Source organism: Calypte anna, chromosome 1, assembly GCF_003957555.1.
Source record: "Calypte anna isolate BGI_N300 chromosome 1, bCalAnn1_v1.p, whole genome shotgun sequence".
In the NCBI taxonomy this organism is placed as follows: Eukaryota; Metazoa; Chordata; class Aves; order Apodiformes; family Trochilidae; genus Calypte; species Calypte anna.
Genome location: NC_044244.1, coordinates 46,940,809 through 46,959,316, shown reverse-complemented (window position 1 = coordinate 46,959,316; position 18,508 = coordinate 46,940,809). Strand labels below are relative to the sequence as shown.

General features: G+C 35.7%; 1 protein-coding gene across 3 annotated transcripts in view; it reads left to right on the top strand.

Annotated features, from left to right (window-relative positions):
* The window catches only part of DERA (deoxyribose-phosphate aldolase), a 57,060-nt gene that overhangs the window by 4,794 nt on the left and 33,758 nt on the right, over positions 1 to 18,508 (top strand). The window contains exons 2-6 of one of the 3 annotated variants that reach the window (XM_030454595.1): positions 3,456 to 3,542; positions 6,935 to 7,030; positions 7,104 to 7,151; positions 8,633 to 8,728; positions 10,717 to 10,851. In XM_030454595.1, coding sequence (XP_030310455.1) covers positions 3,456 to 3,542; positions 6,935 to 7,030; positions 7,104 to 7,151; positions 8,633 to 8,728; positions 10,717 to 10,851 — 462 coding nt within the window. Of the gene's footprint in view, positions 1 to 3,455; positions 3,554 to 6,882; positions 7,031 to 7,103; positions 7,152 to 8,632; positions 8,729 to 10,716; positions 10,852 to 18,508 lie in introns of all 3 variants that reach the window. The other 2 variants (XM_030454580.1, XM_030454588.1) reach the window with 2 other exon arrangements.

Below are 18,508 nucleotides of genomic sequence, written 5' to 3'. Positions count from 1 at the left end.
ATGGTTTACTCCATAGTCATAGAGACCATAACCAGACAGTGGGGTTATTGGGGTTAAGAAAGTTCTCTGGACATCTCTGGAGGTCTTTTAGTGTCTTTATTTCAATGCTTTGAATGCTGATGACTTGGAGACTGAACTTCTGTCATACAGGGAGGACCCATCTGAAAATAAATATGGGAGGCCCATAGCAAGACTCACTGTGGGAAAATAGCTGCAGCTTCTGTCTCTAAGAAATAGAATAACCCCCAAACCTTTGACCAGCTGATGTGGTGTGATAGCTGTAGCAAGGCCTGATCCTGAAGCCTTTTCTCTCTCGGTGGCTTTGCTTGGCTGTGCATGGCCAGGTGGGGTCAGCCTGTGTCCAGCTTAATAGCTCAATTCTTCACTGAAGGTTCAGGGCAGTTCCACTCGTTTTTACAGAAATAACAGCTTTCATCCCTTCCCTTACCCATTTTATCATGTGTTCATGGTAAGAGCAGGAGCACACATGCTGTTTCTGGCACCGAAGAGGAAATAACCAGTTGGGGAGGAAGCTTCTTTTGGGGAGAGTGCTGCCTTAAAAATGCTTGTGAAACTACAGCCTCGGGCATTCTTGAGCTTTCTGTTTCACCATCTGAAGGGATGCCATCCTCACATTTTTTTTTTTTTTAAAGCTTCTGAAAAGCGTAGTCTGTTTTATGGGGAATGTGTTAGGTATCTTAGATATTTATGTAATTATACTAATGAAGGGGGTTTGTTGTCTTCTGAGGAAATGCTTGGGTTTTTTGGGTGAATGTTCTTCAAAGAGAGAAGATGAAGTTCCTGTTAAGATTTTGAGTATGATTTTTTCAGAGAAAAAAGTAAACTTGAAGAGTGATTACAGAATATTGGCTAATTAGCTGTAGTGTAACTGCTTTAATTACTTTTATCCCTGAAACCACATGACTGTGCAGATGACTAGCAGATGACTTATGGAAAAAAAAAAAAAAGACGTGTTCACACTGCAAGGTTAATGAGCCTAATTAAATATAGTTTTCCTTAGCCAGATACTAAATCATAAAGCTTGGGGGAGCTGGGGAGGGGGGGAATCCAAAAGCAGTCAGTTCTATTTCAAATAATGGTTTTATTCTAATTTTTAAGGAAAAAAAAAAAAAGCTGGAATTGTGAGTGATATTTCTAACTAGAGACACATTTAAAGGTTTGGTAAGACCTCATATGACAAACTTTGAAAGTCTATTTAGAGAGAATTATGCTGAGACATATTTGTTTTCACTTGCCCACTGCTTTAATTAATGGAGAAGTGGGCTTGAATAAAAGGTCTGTGTTAGACAGAAGCCTCCATCTGCTGCTGCATGTAACCAGAACCTTTGTCCTTCCTCACTATATGTGTTTTTTATTACACTATATTTTTTTTCAGTAAGCTTCGCACCGTCTCACGTTAAGTTGTACAGACAAGATGGAGCTCTGATTTTTTTTAACTATTTCTATTTCGGTTTTTAATTTTTTTTTTTTTTAAGTTTTCTGCCTATGCTATGATTTAATGCCCAACATTCAGAAAATACTTGCAGACCCAAATTCTTCAGTCTTTCAAAGAAACTCATGTTTCAGGTACCAAAACTAGGTACTACACCTTACTGAGTCAGCTACTTTGATGACTACTTTTGGGTTACTGAAACACACTGTAAAATGTGTTATCTGGTGAAAAGGGCTTAAGAAAATGAATTTCATGATATTTGCAAAGAATATGCAATCACCTATCGCTGATCAACTGATATATGGTAACTTTCATAGGTAACTTTGGAAGAATCACAATGCAGAGTTTGTGTTCCCTTCATAAGTTTGTTCTTTTATTTGTATTTTTCTCCCCCATGGACTTTGTCAGATTTTGCCTACAGTGGCCCTGTGGGAAGTGTTGTATGTTCTCTGCTGATCACATGGGACCATTGACCTTAAAACAACTGCAGAAGATGCAGAGGTTGCACTAGCTTATATTTCATCTGTCTGGGTTTGTATGGTTTGCATTTATTGATATGCAAAAGTATGGGAAGTTCCAGACATAGATTTTGTAGCAGTAGGTTTTCTCACCTGCTCTGCACGTGTCAGTTGAGCTTCTTGCTTTTGGGGCAGAATGGGTAAGCCTGTGGCTTTGAAAGTGTAGAGAAGTCATGAGGGTATGTTGTTGGACTGGTTTTCAACTTTGCAAGCTCTTCCTTTTCTGTGTCACCATCCAGTGAGACTGACTGATGCTAAATTCTTAAAGAAATCCTTAAATTCTATGTCAAATTTGCCCATTTAATTATTTTTATGTGATATTAGGAAAGTAGTAGCAAGGTGGCTTACTGTACTCTGAACAAGATTTTGTTTGGCTGTGTTTCATGCCTTTGTTCTGCATTTCCACTCTGTCATCTTTACTCTAAATTGGCTTATTGGCTATTTAATTTGCTATTAAACCTGCAAAGTAGGTAGAAAATAATTGAGGAGAAGATTTCTGTACAAATTTATTGATTTTGGCTTTCAGCTTTTAAAAAAATTTTAAAGCTTTTTAAAATCAATGTGCTTGGGGGAAATGAAAATTTAATACAGTAGTGAAGAAGGCTTATAGAGATGAGATGCTCTTAATAAATTAAGTCAACTAGAATTATTATCTCTTAGTATCTAAGCTCATGTCCCTATACTGACATCAAACTGATGATGTTTGATGACTGATGGTGCTGATGTGCTGATGATTGGTGTTTCATGATTTTTGATACTGTTTTCAGAGTTTTTGCATGGATTGCTTCTGTGATTAATATTTAAAAATATTGCTTATGTCTTGGAATATGAGAGATTTTAGAGATTCTGATTTCTTTTTCCTGTGTACTTCCGCAAGCAGTTTGTGTTTATAAACATTACACTTCTGGTTTAGCATACTAAGCAGAAATTTCAAGATCCAAGAGCCTGAACCCTCAGTTCTCTTTTATTAGTCCGTTACCCTTCCAGCCTCCTCTTTTTGGAACTTCTGATTTTTAGTCAGTTTCTCCAGACAGAGGTTCACACACACAAAAGCTGCTGTTGTAACCTGTGTGTCAGTGGACAAACAAGGGACTGAATAAATGTTACCACATTCTGAAATGAAGTAAATTAGCAAGCAATGACAGAAGGCTGCTTTCTGGGTTTTTTTGTAGGTTACATGTATAGTGAACTTCATAGTCCAGGACTGGCAATATAGTGTTTCTCATCAGCAGTAAGTTAATTCAGATGTAATGGCAAGCTAAATATGCTGTGTGAAACATCCAGTTCAGAACATCAACTAACAGAACTTAATGCTATTGTGATATTTTGGACTGGTGATAAGTACAGAAATCCTTACAAGGACATGAAAGCTCAACACACTCTTCAGAGGTTCCATACCAAACTACAACTTTCTTCTGAAGTCCCACACCGTATATTAAAAAACACAGAAATAGCTGAGACTGTTTCTTCTTTTCCCACCCTAGATCTTGGCTGGATCTCACAAGTGCATGTGAATCGACCTGCAATTGAAAGGCATGCAGAAGAAATTAAAAAAGGGAAAACTGTAACAGGTAATTGGCAAGTAAGTGCTCTTTTCCTGCATTCTATTCTTGTATTTTTAAAGCAGTCACTCTCCCTCTCTAGGCTGCAATATTGAATTTTTTTCAAGATACATGTAAACTTAAAAGATGTGCTTGTCCATGTCTTATTTTAATAATTTGTATTTGATGATGATGGGATGGAGTAAGGTTATAAGTTAAAGCCTTATACTCATGAGTGGAAAAACTGCAAATGAATTTAAGTCATCTTTATTCATGAGTGGATTAAATTGTATATTACTATCCCACCACATTTATTCTGTTTCCCAAACACACTTCTCTGCATGCTGCCTTCTTATTTTTTAATTTTAAAGCTATAATATATGATCATGGTTCCTGTCAAGGCTGACCTACTGGGTACTTTTTCTTTCCTTAAACATCCCCAAGTGTATGATTTTTTTGCATAACTAAAACTCAAAAATCCTGACTAGCTTTGGAATAAAAATAAGTAAAAAAAAAAAAAAAAAAAAAAAAAAAGAGCCTGCTAATGTTAAGGGAGTTGAGACTTCTCAACTCCCAAAATAGGTAAATCATGGGTTATTGTCCATCTTAGTATAAAATAGGCTCATGGAAGCCATCACTAAGGCCAGTGGTGCAAATGATCTTTTCTTCAAGGCTGAGCTGTGTTCATTGAACACACTTTTAGAGTGTCTTAGCAGTTACCCTCAGCCTGTGCTGATACTGTCCTCTTGGCCTGGTGTGCATTTTGGTTTATCCACTGTGGATATGAGAATCATAAGCCAAAGCCATCATGTCAGGCTCATAAGCTAATGTGTTCTGCAGAGGAGAGGAGGTGAGGCATGGCCACATGCTGGCTTCTTCCACCTCAGCAACAGGACAGAAAGCCCTGAGAGGAGAAGAGCGAGCAGAGATGGCTGCAGGATGCCAGAAGTGCTTTGCCAGCATTCATCCAGGCGTAAGGGCTGCAAAATGCCATGCAGCAGACCTGGAGCTCCCAATGAGCTCTTTGCCATGGGACTGTAATAGGTGTAGAAAGGACTAATAGATTCTTCAGTCACCAAACAGCTGTTCTGCAAGCAAACAGGTGTGATCCCTCCCCTCTGTGCTCTAAACAAGTCATTTACTTGCCACAGTAACTGGAAGCCAGAGGAAGGAGACAATGAAGTATCAGCCTTGACAGAGCAATGTACTAGAACAAAGCAAGAATCATTTAATTATACTTAATTCTCTAAAAAGCTGTTCAAAATAGTTGTCATCCTGAGCTCAGCATGTCAGGCAGCAATTCGGGTGAGGGCTGAAGCTGCATTCACAATGAGCAGAGATCTCCTGGGTGACAGTTTGGGGATAATGTGATACTGCCATAAGCTCCTGTGTGATGATAGAAAAAAACCTGCTGCCTGTTACACAAACCTGAAAGTTTTTCTTTGAACATTACGATTAAATAAAACATGGATGTAAACTGAGGAAAGCTAGACACTATCTCAGTATTTTTCAAGAGTTTCTTATGCATAAAAAGTCACTCAATACCATCTTTAGCAGTCCAGTGGCTCTGGGTTGGGAAATAGTATCAGTGAGAAAATCCAGGGGGTATTATTCCATAACTTTGCCTATCTTCAGTTAATGCTGGTGCAGTACTGTAAAAAAGTAGGTCTGATTTGACCAAAGATAGTATATAAAGAACAAAGACCCAGGGAACTTTGGGCTTTGATTACAAAGAATTCATTGAGAAGAAAGGGATTTAGTGTCACTCCCTCAACATGGCTGTAGGACAAATGTTAAATTATTACTAACACTTCTCCACTCTCCTGTGTACTCTGGTACTGAGCTACTCTAGTAAGGTTTTACTTTGAAGAATGCCAGAAGCATCTCTTGTATTTGACCGCTGTCATTGCAGGATAATCATGTGCTGCTTATTTCGCAGGGATGATTTTCAGCCACAGATTCAAATTTTGAAGCCCATTTCCTAAAATAGACATTTGAAAAACCTTTTTAAAAAATGAAGTTCATACCATTTCTTGAAACTCCCTGACTACATCTGTCTTTATGACCTTATATTTCATTTCATAGGAGATGAGAAAAAAATTCCCTCAAATGAAGGATAAAAAAATCGAAGTAAAGGAAACTTAAAACCATTTAAAGTGAAAAACCCTTCAGAAGTACTACAATGTGAAAGTAGAAATCAGTTAGAAACAAGCAGTCACATTTAGACTACCAGAGGCCACTAATGGTTAATTATTCCATTTGGTCACCCCAAAGCAGCTTTAGTGTAACATTTGGTGCAGGTTCAGAAAGGAGGCTCCCATAATCAGAGTGTCATGGGTTTGCAGGTTAACCAGCCACTAGAGATTTCCAGAGGTAATACCTTCATGCAGAAACAACATGCTTATACAACAACCACAGAGCAGAGGAGTCAGAGAGTGACTTTATGGACTCAAATGGACTTTACCATTGCAAACTCTTCCCTTGTTGAACAAGCGACCACTAAGAGATGTCAGCTTCTAGTGAAGCCATCACTTTCAATGAGAATTTGTTGGAAGACCTTCAACAAATATTTGAAAATAATGCCTTAAGTTCAATTTTTGCTCAGGAAAAAAAATTATGCTTCTGTTTCATTCTCTGATTGACAAGTCTTAAAATTCTGTAGTGTTTTCATCAAAAGAGTGATTTAGCCTTTTCACTTAGCTCTTGCTTTTGGATTTTTCTGCACCAGATAATTTCAGATGCTTTTTATTCCAGATTCACAAAAAACCCCGTAAGTTTTATGAAGTTTTATGAAGTTTGGGTTCTTACCTCTCTGCTATGATTAGTCTTACAGTCTTACAAGAGAAGCATTCAAGTGTACAAACCTATGATGTGTTGATTCATGTGGTTACTGGCAATTGCAAACCCACGCTTGTCTTGAAGCATGTTTATAATTTCTGTATCCCTAATGATACAGACATACTGTATGGAGCATGTTATAATAGTGAGGTTCCTCACATAAGTGATGTTTTTATCTTTGTCTTACAGTTTAAGTTTGAAACCACCTGCTTTTTGTCCTGGTAAAATGGAATTCTTACAGAGTTTCATTTGGTGGATAGCTTTTGCACCAAAATTTGGAATTTGATCCTTTGATTCTGAGAGAGTGGATTTTTGATTTAAAATGATTTCTATACCATTAGATATTGCTCAGGACAAGAACAATACCTGCCAGCCCTGTCTGTCATTCTTTGCATATTTTCCATGTTATATTCTGTATGTTTAGTCATTCTCAGAGTGAGCACTATATTTCCCATTCCTGCATTTTCTAAGTCAGTTTTGCTTTGGAAGCATACACTGAAGTGCTGTATTACTTGCTTCACTCCCTTTGCAGGCTGCTTGGCTGCTGAAAGCTGTCACCTGCATAGACCTTACCACCCTTTCAGGGGATGATACTCCTTCAAATGTTCACAGACTGTGTTTTAAAGCAAAGCATCCCATCAGAGAGGATCTGCTGGAAGCCTTGGACATGCATGATAAAGGTATGATAGTTTTTGGTGTGTGTATACTGTAAGGAAAATATCTACATTTCCTCATTATTTTTTCTGTTCTCAGAAAGGTGTAAAAAAATGGCCTGTTCTGCCTATAATGGAAGCACTTATGGTAAGCAGTGCTGTAGAATTAATAGTCCTGAGAGAAGCTAAGTCCTATATGGTCTTAATGAAAGCAACTGTCTTATAGCTTTCTAACTAAGTTCTAAGTACAAAATACCTGTTCATTTGAGTTAATAAAAGAGTATATATAGTGAAAAAAATTGTTCTCAGTCTGGCAGCCAAAGTAAAGCAGGGACTAAGAATGGCATTGTAAGTTTGGTACCTAATGAGCAAATTTGGCGGGTAAGCCACAAGTGTGTAAGCTCAATGTATGTCTTTTAATAACAGTGTACTAAGGTGAAACTTAGTTAGAATCTAATCATCTTGGTTAGATTCTCTTAATCTGCTGGTGTCCTTATTAAATTGAAGAAGTGTTCATGTGACTCCTTTGGATTTCATGCTAATTGTTGTTCTTGTATATAACTACTGAGCCTGCCGCTTTGCCTGTCAGAAACTATGCATTCCACGGTCCTAATCTTGTTATTTTTCCTTCAGGAAACATTATCTGTTACTTTTTTGTTTCAGTTGTTAAGATAGAGGACATCCTTAAAGCCCAGTCTACTTCAGGCAATCAAGTCTTAGAGTAAGTGTAGAAGGGGGTCTGTGCATCACATATGGACACACAAACCCAGCTAAGTCAACAGAGTTGAAGGGATGGAAGAAAGCCCTTAAGAACTAGTGGTAGAACTTCCATCCACATTACTCTAGGAGGCTTCATCTGAACTCCCAGTGTTGCACCCAGGGCTGAACACAAAAAAAACTTCAGAGTCAATTAAGACTGTCAGTGTAACTATCTGTAAAACCTCTTTATATCTGAGCAGCAGTCCTACATTTTTCTAGATGTAATCACTGATGTGTCAGTGAATACCATTTGACTTCTGTCATGTCTTGTTGGCCTTCTGATGATCTAGCAAAAAGAAAATCCCAGAGACATTTGGGACATGCTTTTACAATTTAAATATTTCAATTTTACATGGACATTTTCCTACTGATTGAAAATGTAGTACCAAAGGGGAATTAGGCCTCTGGTTTTAAGCCAAACACGTAAAATATCAAAGATTAGTCTTTTTCTAAAACTTGGGTTTATGGACTCTTCAGACAATTGAAGTTTTAAATATGAGGTCAGTTATCTGAGTCTGAGAGAACAGCATTTGAGCTAAAAATGCATTTGGAATGCATTAACATAAAGACTGCTCAGTTGCTGCTGGGCTCAGTCTGGCTCAACCAGTAAGGATGAGCTTGGCAGTGCAGTTTCACTTGCAGTAATTTGATTACTTAGCATGTTTTAACTCTATGTCTTGGTATTAAACAATGAATCTTGTTTGGAGAATTACCTGAACTGTTTGAGGAATAAGACAGACATCCCTAGTGTAGGTGCTTGAGATCCTTGAGAGAATGCAGAAGTGGGAGGTGAGAACAATGCTCATCATATAGATTTCACTTGTGAAGGCTGAAAACTATATATGAAAAAGTGAACTGTGTCTTTTGCAGGTATTACTGTTGGAGCTGTTTGTGTATATCCTGCAAGAGTCATTGATGCTGTTAATGCCCTAAAGGCTGCTGGTTGTAACATCCCCGTAGCTTCAGGTAAGCTTTATTCAAAGATATCAAAGTATTTTTATGCTATAAGTTACCTAGAAAAATCCAAAAGTTCAGACTTTTATTTCAGACAGTAAGGTGAAATGGTAGCAGGTGGCAGAAAGGGAGTAGAGGGGAGGATTTGTTTCTGCTATAATTTTTTGTGTTTTTTTGTTTTTTTTTTCATCTTAAAGCTTATCAGGAATGCTAAATTTGCTTTGCTGAAAGCTTTTCAAACAGGTCCTTAAGATAAATCAGTGTTTTGCTCACCCAAATAGAAGAAACTGAGATAGTGTGCTGGACTAAAAGCATCAGTATCAGTATACACTATATTAATAATATTATTAATACTGATGGATTGGAAACTAAACTAGACAGCTTTAATGAAACAGTAGTGATAAAAATAATGAAATATATACAGTTACAAACAAAGCCTCTGTTGTGCTCCCACCCCTATAAAACTCACATCACCACTGAGGCTGCAGGGCAGGGCCTGGAAAAGTCCCAAACTGGGCTCTTGGAGTCAAAGGCAGATGGGAGTTGGATGCAGGAACACACAGATTCAGGAATCCATGGTTTGGAATCAAAGGCAGAAGAATGGACAGAGTCCTCTCAGGACACCAACCTGACCCTCACAATCGCTGAAATTTATACCAAGTATGATTCATGTGGGATGGAATACTTGGTCAAGTTTGGTCACCTGTCTGGTACAGTCCTCCGCAAAGGAGGGTCCCCAGTGTGACCTCTTTATTCCATTTCGTTTCAGGAGCATAGGATGTTTTTCAGAACCAAGCAGTGGCCTTGGTTTTGCATACTCTAGCAGTAAGTACAGACATTGTGTTACCAGTCCTAGAAGGAGACGCTGACTGGAAAAACATGCCATTAATTTCAGCAAGTGCAGCTAAGTAGAAGAGATTTAACTGAAAAACAAAATTATTAGAAAGAAATTCGGTCCTATCCTGGCTCAAACCAGGACAATGATGACAACACAATGACTACTAGTACTACTAATGATAATAACAAGAAAAACAACAATACTGCAATAGGAGCTTAAAGAGTTCTAATACAAGGTTTTTTCCCTACCATTTTTTTTGATTTTATGTACAGTCCTACAAGCTGAATTCAATGAAGCTATGTGCAGAAGCAAAGGTTATTGCCTGCTGAACAGCCTGCAGGTTCAGTACTCGTGCCAGCTCTTCTCCAGTCACCACACATGAGAGACAAGTCCTGAATCTACAATAAGCAAGAAGTAGAATCAAAGAATAATGGAGGTTGGAAGGGAGCTCTGGGTGTCATCTCATCCAACCTCCTGCTCAAAGCAGGGAATAACTTTGAAGTTAGATCAGGTGTCTCATGCTAAGATCCATGTTTTTTTGGTGGGATTTTTGTTTTTGTTTCATTGTCATGTAGGGGGAAAAGTCCACATTAAATGCATCTGTATAGAAGAGAGAAAGAGGATCTCTTACAAAGGAATTATTTTTCCATTTCCAAAGCTACCTTTGAGTTTTGCACTTAAACATCATAAAAGTAATCTGAAGTAGACCTCATTGAAAGCAATTTTTCTGTGTTGTAATTGAGCTGTTAAACGGATTACTAGGATTCAACTTGAAATACTACTTAAAATAATTGGGGAGAGTTAAAAATATATGTATTACTTCATATGTTAAGTCCACTCCTTGTTTGCTCAATTCTGCTGGAAGCAATAGATAGTATGCTTTCTTATGTAGACTGCTTTGGAAAAATTTAAGGCATGTAAAAGAGAACTCTCACAAGATGCACTTAGTATCTTCCTGGATGTAGGCTCGGAAAATGAACTCTTGAAGGAAGAGCTTATGTTCTTGTGGATTATGAGAAGTTAAGAGGAGGTGCTTTTATATTTTTTGAATCATGGTAGGATAAAAAAGGAATAACTTTCAAAATCTTTGGTATATTAGAGGTATATGCAATTTTACAGTCAATAAAAAAAATTCTTTCACCTGCATCCCCTTTCTTGCTAGTGGCTGCTGGGTTCCCATCTGGACAAACTCCTCTAGAAATCAAACTGGCTGAAATAAAGCTGGCTGTGGAATATGGTGCCAGAGAGATTGACATTGTCATTAGCAGGAGTCTGGTGCTGGCTGGCCAGTGGGAAGGTAAGTACCCACTCTTTGAAAGGAACATAAACCTCTGTATATGCACATAGAAGCTCTGTCTTTCTTTCTTTCCCCAGTCTCCACATCAGTCCTTGAAAAATTTGGTTGCTCCCCTCTAGACTAACTGCAAATCTGGGGCACTGAACTAAAAAAACCTATTTAACTAATTTATTATGAATTATTACATTTCTTGAAAAGAATATTTTTACAAGTTCTGTCAGGCTGGGCATGCAGAATGACTGTGTTTTGAAAATTCAGGTCTAATCTTCTTTGCCTTTAGAGGACTTGGTGCACAAGATTAAAAAAATAGCAAGTGAAATAGAAGTGAATGCCTAATTATTTGAACAGTTTTGTTACAACACCCCAGGGGGCTGCTAATGTAGATGATACCTTGTTAAATATACATGTTTCAGTTCTTGAGAAAAATAAGTATTTTAGTTGTTTTCTTTTTTCTGAAAGTTGAGGGTACAAATTGACTTTCATATTATTATTGATGTTCTTGTGTCTGTAGACTGCTACTAATTAGTATGAACAATAATGCTGAAGATGGTTTTTGCTCTAATTGCCTCCTTAATGTACTGTGAACAGTTGCCTTAAGTGCTGACAATGCTTCTATAGCTAATCTCCATGTAAAGGTAAACACATCTTTGTCTCAGAATGAATTTTCTCTTTAGTCGTATAATGCAGTTGTTTGCTTGGAAGACTTCATAAAGGAGCCCTGGTTTAGTAAAAGAAATCATGGTAACAGATCACATTTTCTGATTTTGGTCTTCTTTCAATTAGAAGTTAGAACTGAATGAAAAACCCCACATATTTCTACATCCATGTCTTCAGCACACATATCCTGGTTTTCACTTGCTGTAACATCTTGACCTCTCTTGTAGCATTTACTATCTCTATCCTTTTGCTCTTAAATACATGCAGCTTTAGAAATGTTTGACTTCTTGAGGATGGGTGCTGTTGAAGACATTTATTTATTTCATTGTGCTATTTTAAGTTTAGGTATGGCCTTAGAAGCTGCTGGAATACGGAGACTGGGAGGTTGGGTGATTTTAAATAAGGCAGAAGGATGGATCAAGTTCTATACCAGCTGGCAGGAAACTATACACACACTTTCCAGTTCTGTACCTGTGTTAGGGTCTACACTATGGTCTACAAAGCAGTTACCCCCTCCAGAGCTGTACTTCATTGGGAACACAAGGTGGTCTTGGGTACAAAGTGAGCTGAGCCAGAGATCTGTTTGTGTGGCTAAAAAAAGACCAGTCAGTTGGACTTGAGCAGTAACTTGCAATTGTGTCTGGAAAAGTCTGTGTCATGGTAATTTCTGACAGAACTGTAGTTATCATGCTTTAGTCTTCACAGTACAAACCACTGTTAAGTGCAAGTTGCATAGAGCAGAGATCAGAAAGTTGGTGCATGTAGTAATTGCAAATTCAGGCTTGAAGTTATTCTTACCAGGATGACGAGAAGAATTGAGGAGAGAAATACAGAGCCTAGACACAGACAGAAAGTTTGGTTGTACGAAATAACTAAATTAGTGATGACTTTTGATTTTGCATGAATATTCTCTTATCCAGAGCCAAAATAAATAAATCATTAGAAGTTTGAAAACCATCTTTTTTTTTTCCCAATTCTTAGGTTATGTAATTTTTTTTACTGATGGCAAAATTGAAATTCTTTCCAAATGTTTTGTGAAAGTTTATTCTTGAAAATGAATCTGTGTATGGCACATATTGACATGGTTTTGAAAAAAGCTGCCTGTAGAACAGAATTTATTTTCTATTCTAGTAAGCTACAGCATGAACAATTATAATATTTAACTTGCCATTCAAAAAATTTACTTCAGTAGCTGATCTTAATATTTTTGTGACAATCTAGTATTATGAGTTCCTGTTTAGTCTTCAATAGATGTGTATTACCTGTGTGAGCATGCAGGTTTCCACCTCTATCTGATAATTAGATATGATACACAGCAAGGACTAAAGTACATTTAAGAAAGACAGGAAAAGGGATGAAGAAGTATTTTTTTAGGATGGATCCCTATTTAACATGAAATTGAAAAGTCTAGTGCAGTACCTAAGCCTGTGCTCAAGGTGCTTCATCAACTACAGCTGCCTTGCAGTTATGACAGGACCTCTGCTTATGCTTATAACAATATATTTTTATCACTATTTTCTCATGCTGCCTGTCTTTACAACTTCAGGACTTATTGACAAATATATATATGTGGTACAATGCTTTATCCTACCCTTCATGTATTTCATAGAATTCTAGGATTCTAGAATTCATAGAAATTCATAGAAAATTCAGAAATTCTAGAATTCTATGAAATTTCTAGGATTCTAGAATTCTCTGAATTCTAGAATCCTAGAAATTTCATAGAATTCTAGAATTTCATAGAATTCTATGATTCTAGAATTCATAAAATTCTAGAATACTATGAATTCTAGAATTTCATAGAATTCTATGAAATTCTAGAATTCTATGAACTTTATGAAATTCTAGAATTCTATGAAATTCTAGAATTCTATGAGTTCTAGAATTCTAGATTCTATGAATTCTAGAATCATAGAATTCTATGAAATTCTAGAATTCTATGAAATTTCTAGGATTCTAGAATTGTATTCTAGAATCATTGAATTCTATGTAATTCTAGAATTCTATGAAATTTCTAGAATTCCAGAATTCTATGAATTCTAGAATCTTTATAGAATTCTATGAAATTCATAGAATTCTATGAAATTTCTAGAATTCTAGAATTATATGAATTCTAGAATCATAGAATTCTATGAAATTCTAGAATTCTATGAAATCATAGCATTCTATTACATTCTAGAATTCTATGATCTCATAGGATTCTAAAATTTCATAGAATTCTATGATTCTAGAATTCAGATTTCTAGAATTCTAGAAATTTCATAGAATTCTAGAATTTCATAGAATTCTATGAAGATTCTAGAATCCGTAGAATTCTAGAATTCTAGAAATTTCATATAATTCTATAATTTCATATTATTCTATGAAGATTCTAGAATTCATAGAATTCTAGAATTCTAGAATTTCATAGAATTTTTCTAGAATTCTAGAAATTTCATAGAATTCTAGAATTTCATAGAATTCTGTGATTCTAGAATTCAATTCTAGAATCCTAGAAATTTCATAGAATTCTAGAATTTCATAGAATTCTGATTCTAGAAATTTCATAGAATTCTAGAATTCTAGACATTTCATCGAATTCTAGAATTTCATAGAATTCTATGAAATTCTAGAATTCTATGAACTTTATGAAATTCTAGAATTCTATGAATTCTAGAATTCTAGATTATATGAATTCTAGAATCATAGAATTCTATGAAATTCTAGAATTCTATGAAATCATAGAATTCTATTACATTCTAGAATTCTATGAATTCTCTAGAATCTCATAGAATTCTAGAATTTCATAGAATTCTATGAGATTCTAGAATTCAGATTTCTAGAATTCTAGAAATTTCATAGAATTCTATGAATGTAATGGAATTCTATGATTCTAGAATTCATAGAATTCTAGAATTGTAGAAATTTCAAAGAATTCTAGAATTTCATAGAATTCTATGATTCTAGAATTCGTAGAATTCTAGAATTCTAGAAATTTCATAAAATTCTAGAATTTCATATTATTCTATGAAGATTCTAGAATTCATAGAATTCTAGAATTTCATAGAATTCTATGATTCTAGAATTCATATAATTCTAGAATTCTAGAAATTTCATAGAATTCTAGAATTTCATAGAATTCTCTGATTCTAGAATTCTATTACATTCTAGAATTCTATTAATTCTCTAGAATCTCATAGAATTCTAGAATTTCATAGAATTCTATGATTCTAGAATTCAGATTTCTAGAATTCTAGAAATTTCATAGAATTCTAGAAATTTCATCGTTTTCTAGAATTTCATAGAATCTATTATTCTAGAATTCGTAGAATTCTAGAATTCAAGAAATTTCATAGAATTCTAGAATTTCATAGAATTCTATGAAGATTCTAGAATTTCATAGAATTCTATGAAGATTCTAGAATTCATAGAATTCTAGAATTTCATAGAATTCTAGAAGTCTATGATTCTAGAATTCATATAATTCTAGAATTCTAGAAATTTCATAGAATTCTAGAATTTCATAGAATTCTGTGATTCTAGAATTCAATTCTAGAATCCTAGAAATTTCATAGAATTCTAGAATTCTAGACATTTCATCGAATTCTAGTATTTCATAGAATTCTATGATTCTAGAATTTGTAGAATTCTAGAATTCTAGAAATTTCATAGAATTCTAGAATTTCTGAATTTTCTATGAATTTCTATGAATTCTAGAATCCTAGAATTCTATGAAATACATGAAGGGTAGGATAAAGCATTGTACCACATATATATATTTGTCAATAAGTCCTAAAGTTGTAAAGACAGGCAGCATGAGAAAATAGTGATAAAAATATATTGTTATAAGCATAAGCAGAGGTCCTGTCATAACTGCAAGGCAGCTGTAGTTGATGAAGCACCTTGAGCACAGGCTTAGGTACTGCACTAGACTTTTCAATTTCATGTTAAATAGGGATCCATCCTAAAAAAATACTTCTTCATCCCTTTTCCTGTCTTTCTTAAATGTACTTTAGTCCTTGCTGTGTATCATATCTAATTATCAGATAGAGGTGGAAACCTGCATGCTCACACAGGTAATACACATCTATTGAAGACTAAACAGGAACTCATAATACTAGATTGTCACAAAAATATTAAGATCAGCTACTGAAGTAATTTTTTTGATTTTTAATCAAAAAATTTTTAGATTTTCTTCTAGCCTGTGCAATAATTGGGGGTCGTCATGATAGAATAGCATTGCTTTGTGATTTTTGTCAAAGGCTTGCTTGGTTATTAAATATTTTAGTGTATGTCCAATTACATCAAATTATTTTAAAGCAGTTCTTAAATATTGGTGGAGCTGTTTATGACACTCAAAATGCATTTTCTAAATCTTTATGAAGTAGTTGTGTATTTGTTAAGATCATTTTAACAGTGCTGACCATAAAAGCCGCTTTATTAGACAGCTAATATACACTGGAAAATAACATTAAATGATATTTAGGTTTCTGACCTTATATACCTTTTACAACCTAATAACTTTTAAAGCAATAGTACTTCACAACAGTTTACTCAACTGTTGTCTTTTATCACTTCACAAAGTAGAGATGAAGCTTCAAAACCACAATTTAGGTACTGTTTTCAGGCACTGAATTGGGAGCCCTGTATCCACAAGTAATGTAGTTGACCAACAAATTTTGGAAAGCAACTCGATTTATTTATTTTTCTATTTTTTTACCTCTGTTATCAATTAATGTCTTGGAAATCACTGTACCTTAAGAAGCCGTCTGGGGTGCTGTAGTGTTACTTCTTGTTCCACAGCTTTTAGCAAACTCTGGAAAGACTGCACAGTCAGCAGCTTCAGAGATATTGTTAATCCATAGTTTGCTCTATGTCGTTTTTCTAGAAGGGAAAAAAGGAAGTATGCTCTGAGAAGTTCAGATGTAGCTGTATCCTTGAAATAGTTACGTGTAATGTCATTATGAAAGCTCCTTTTAAATTCTGTTAACTGTGAGTTTAGAGGCTTTTTTCACGGAGTGGGGCCCCCTTTTTGCTACATAATTTATAAACAGCACATAGTTAACTCCACATGTTAATCAGAAATGCTACGTTTGGATTCACTGTTCTCTAGATGTGCAAGCTGCACAATTTTTGCACATTTTTTGCACAATTTTTGTATTATATTGTCAGCAGCAGCTCAGACTCCTGAAGCCAGGGTCTGTTTTCAGTTTCACGTGAATCACTGGAGCCTGGAGTTGCACATATGTGACTGAGAGCAGAGCTGAAAGAGTTGTGTTGTGCTGATAGCCTTGTGCTTGTCATTTTGTTATCAAACCTGCCATTAATGTGCAAGACAGAAGGGAATCCAGCTCATATTCCAGTTTCCCATCATGATTACCTTGATCTTTTGGTCTAGCAGAAGTGGAAACATCTTCCCCCCGTGTCTCAGTTTCTACCCTTAACATCAGTCAGTGTGACTGGCTAGATAACAACAGTGAAGAAGCTGAATTTTTAATAAAAAGTGTTTTTACTACAACATATTTGGAGAAGAATTGTTTCATAAAAACCTAAGATGTATTTTTTTTCCCTTTATCTTCTACATAGAAGATATGGATTATCCCCTTTTTTTGGTGCTTTTTAGGACGAATATATCAGGCCAAAGCAAAAGCCCATCTAGACAGCGTAGGACAGAGTATAGGCAGAAGAAATTGTCACATGTTTTCTTGAGAAATATGTAAGAGGAGGAACATTTTCTTTGGTGTATTTAGTATCTCCTAAAATCAATGTAATTTACTGAGTATTAAGAATTTTAGGAAAATTAAAAAAAGGAACCTTCTAAGACTAATCATCTCTACCAGTGAAATTAAAACAACACCTATGGAAGTATTTTTTTCCCTAAAAATCCTTTTTTTTTCTGACTTCTACAAATGTATTAAATAAAAGCAGATCTTAAGTTCATGAAAGCAGTAAGATAATATCTTAAGTAAGTGGGTGCAAAGCAGAAGAGTTCATATTTTACATCCATTTTAACATTTTAACATTGAAGCTAGAATAGACTACAGCTCCAAATATATTCTATATAGTCCATCTTGCTTTGGAGTTTGTTTTAGTGGGGTTTTTTTGGTTTTTTTTTCCTCTGGGTTAAGACTTAGCCTTCTTTTAGAATGGGTACTGTTGGTAGTACTCAAGATGCTACACATTACTGGCCATTTGTTTTGAGAGCTCTTAATTTTCTTTTCCTTGTTTGTATCAGTCAGGAGTGTCTCTTGCGACATCTTCATGGTGCTCTTAACTCACAGTTGATAATATTCCTGCAGGGTTTTCTGTGATAGAGGTTTTCCCCAAAATCTTTGTGCCACTGCTGGTAACCAGAGAAGCTCTATCTGCTGTGTCAGTTCCTGGTGTTTGGCACAAGTCACAGATATTCCCAGAGCCACAGTATCCAACTCAGCTCCTGCTAATGATCAGCTTGATGGAACTGAGTAGTTTGGTGAGGTACCTTTTGGCAGCACAGACTGTTCCAGAAAAAGCCCAGAACCCCTTGAAACACTGAGTGCATTTTCAAGTGTCAAAAATGCCATCCATACTTTAGACATTTAAAGTTTCAGGATTATCTAGTTATTTGTGCCTTGATTTAAATCTGGCTCAGTACTGAAACTTTTTTTTATTTCTGCAAGTAGTAGGAGTTTTTCTCCTTGTTCTGTATCAAAGCAGTTGCTGCTTGCACTGGGGTGCTCTGGTTAATATTCTCTGTCCCAGAGGTAGTTGCATTTCTATTTGTGCTTTTACTGTAGAGTTGAGAATGTCCTATGAATGCCAACTATTATCTGCAATAATTGGTCTCTGAATAAAGAGCAGTATTTATTACCTACTCACCTGCCTCATTTAAAGTAGGCCCACTTTGCCACCACCTCAGCTAACCTGATAGACATGGATGATTGAAGTTCCTCAGTTGTTCCTGTCCGTGGGTTGATGTGTGCTGTCAGATTGTGAGACTGTTCAAATGATCTTGGCACTAATTGCATATAAAAGTACCTTC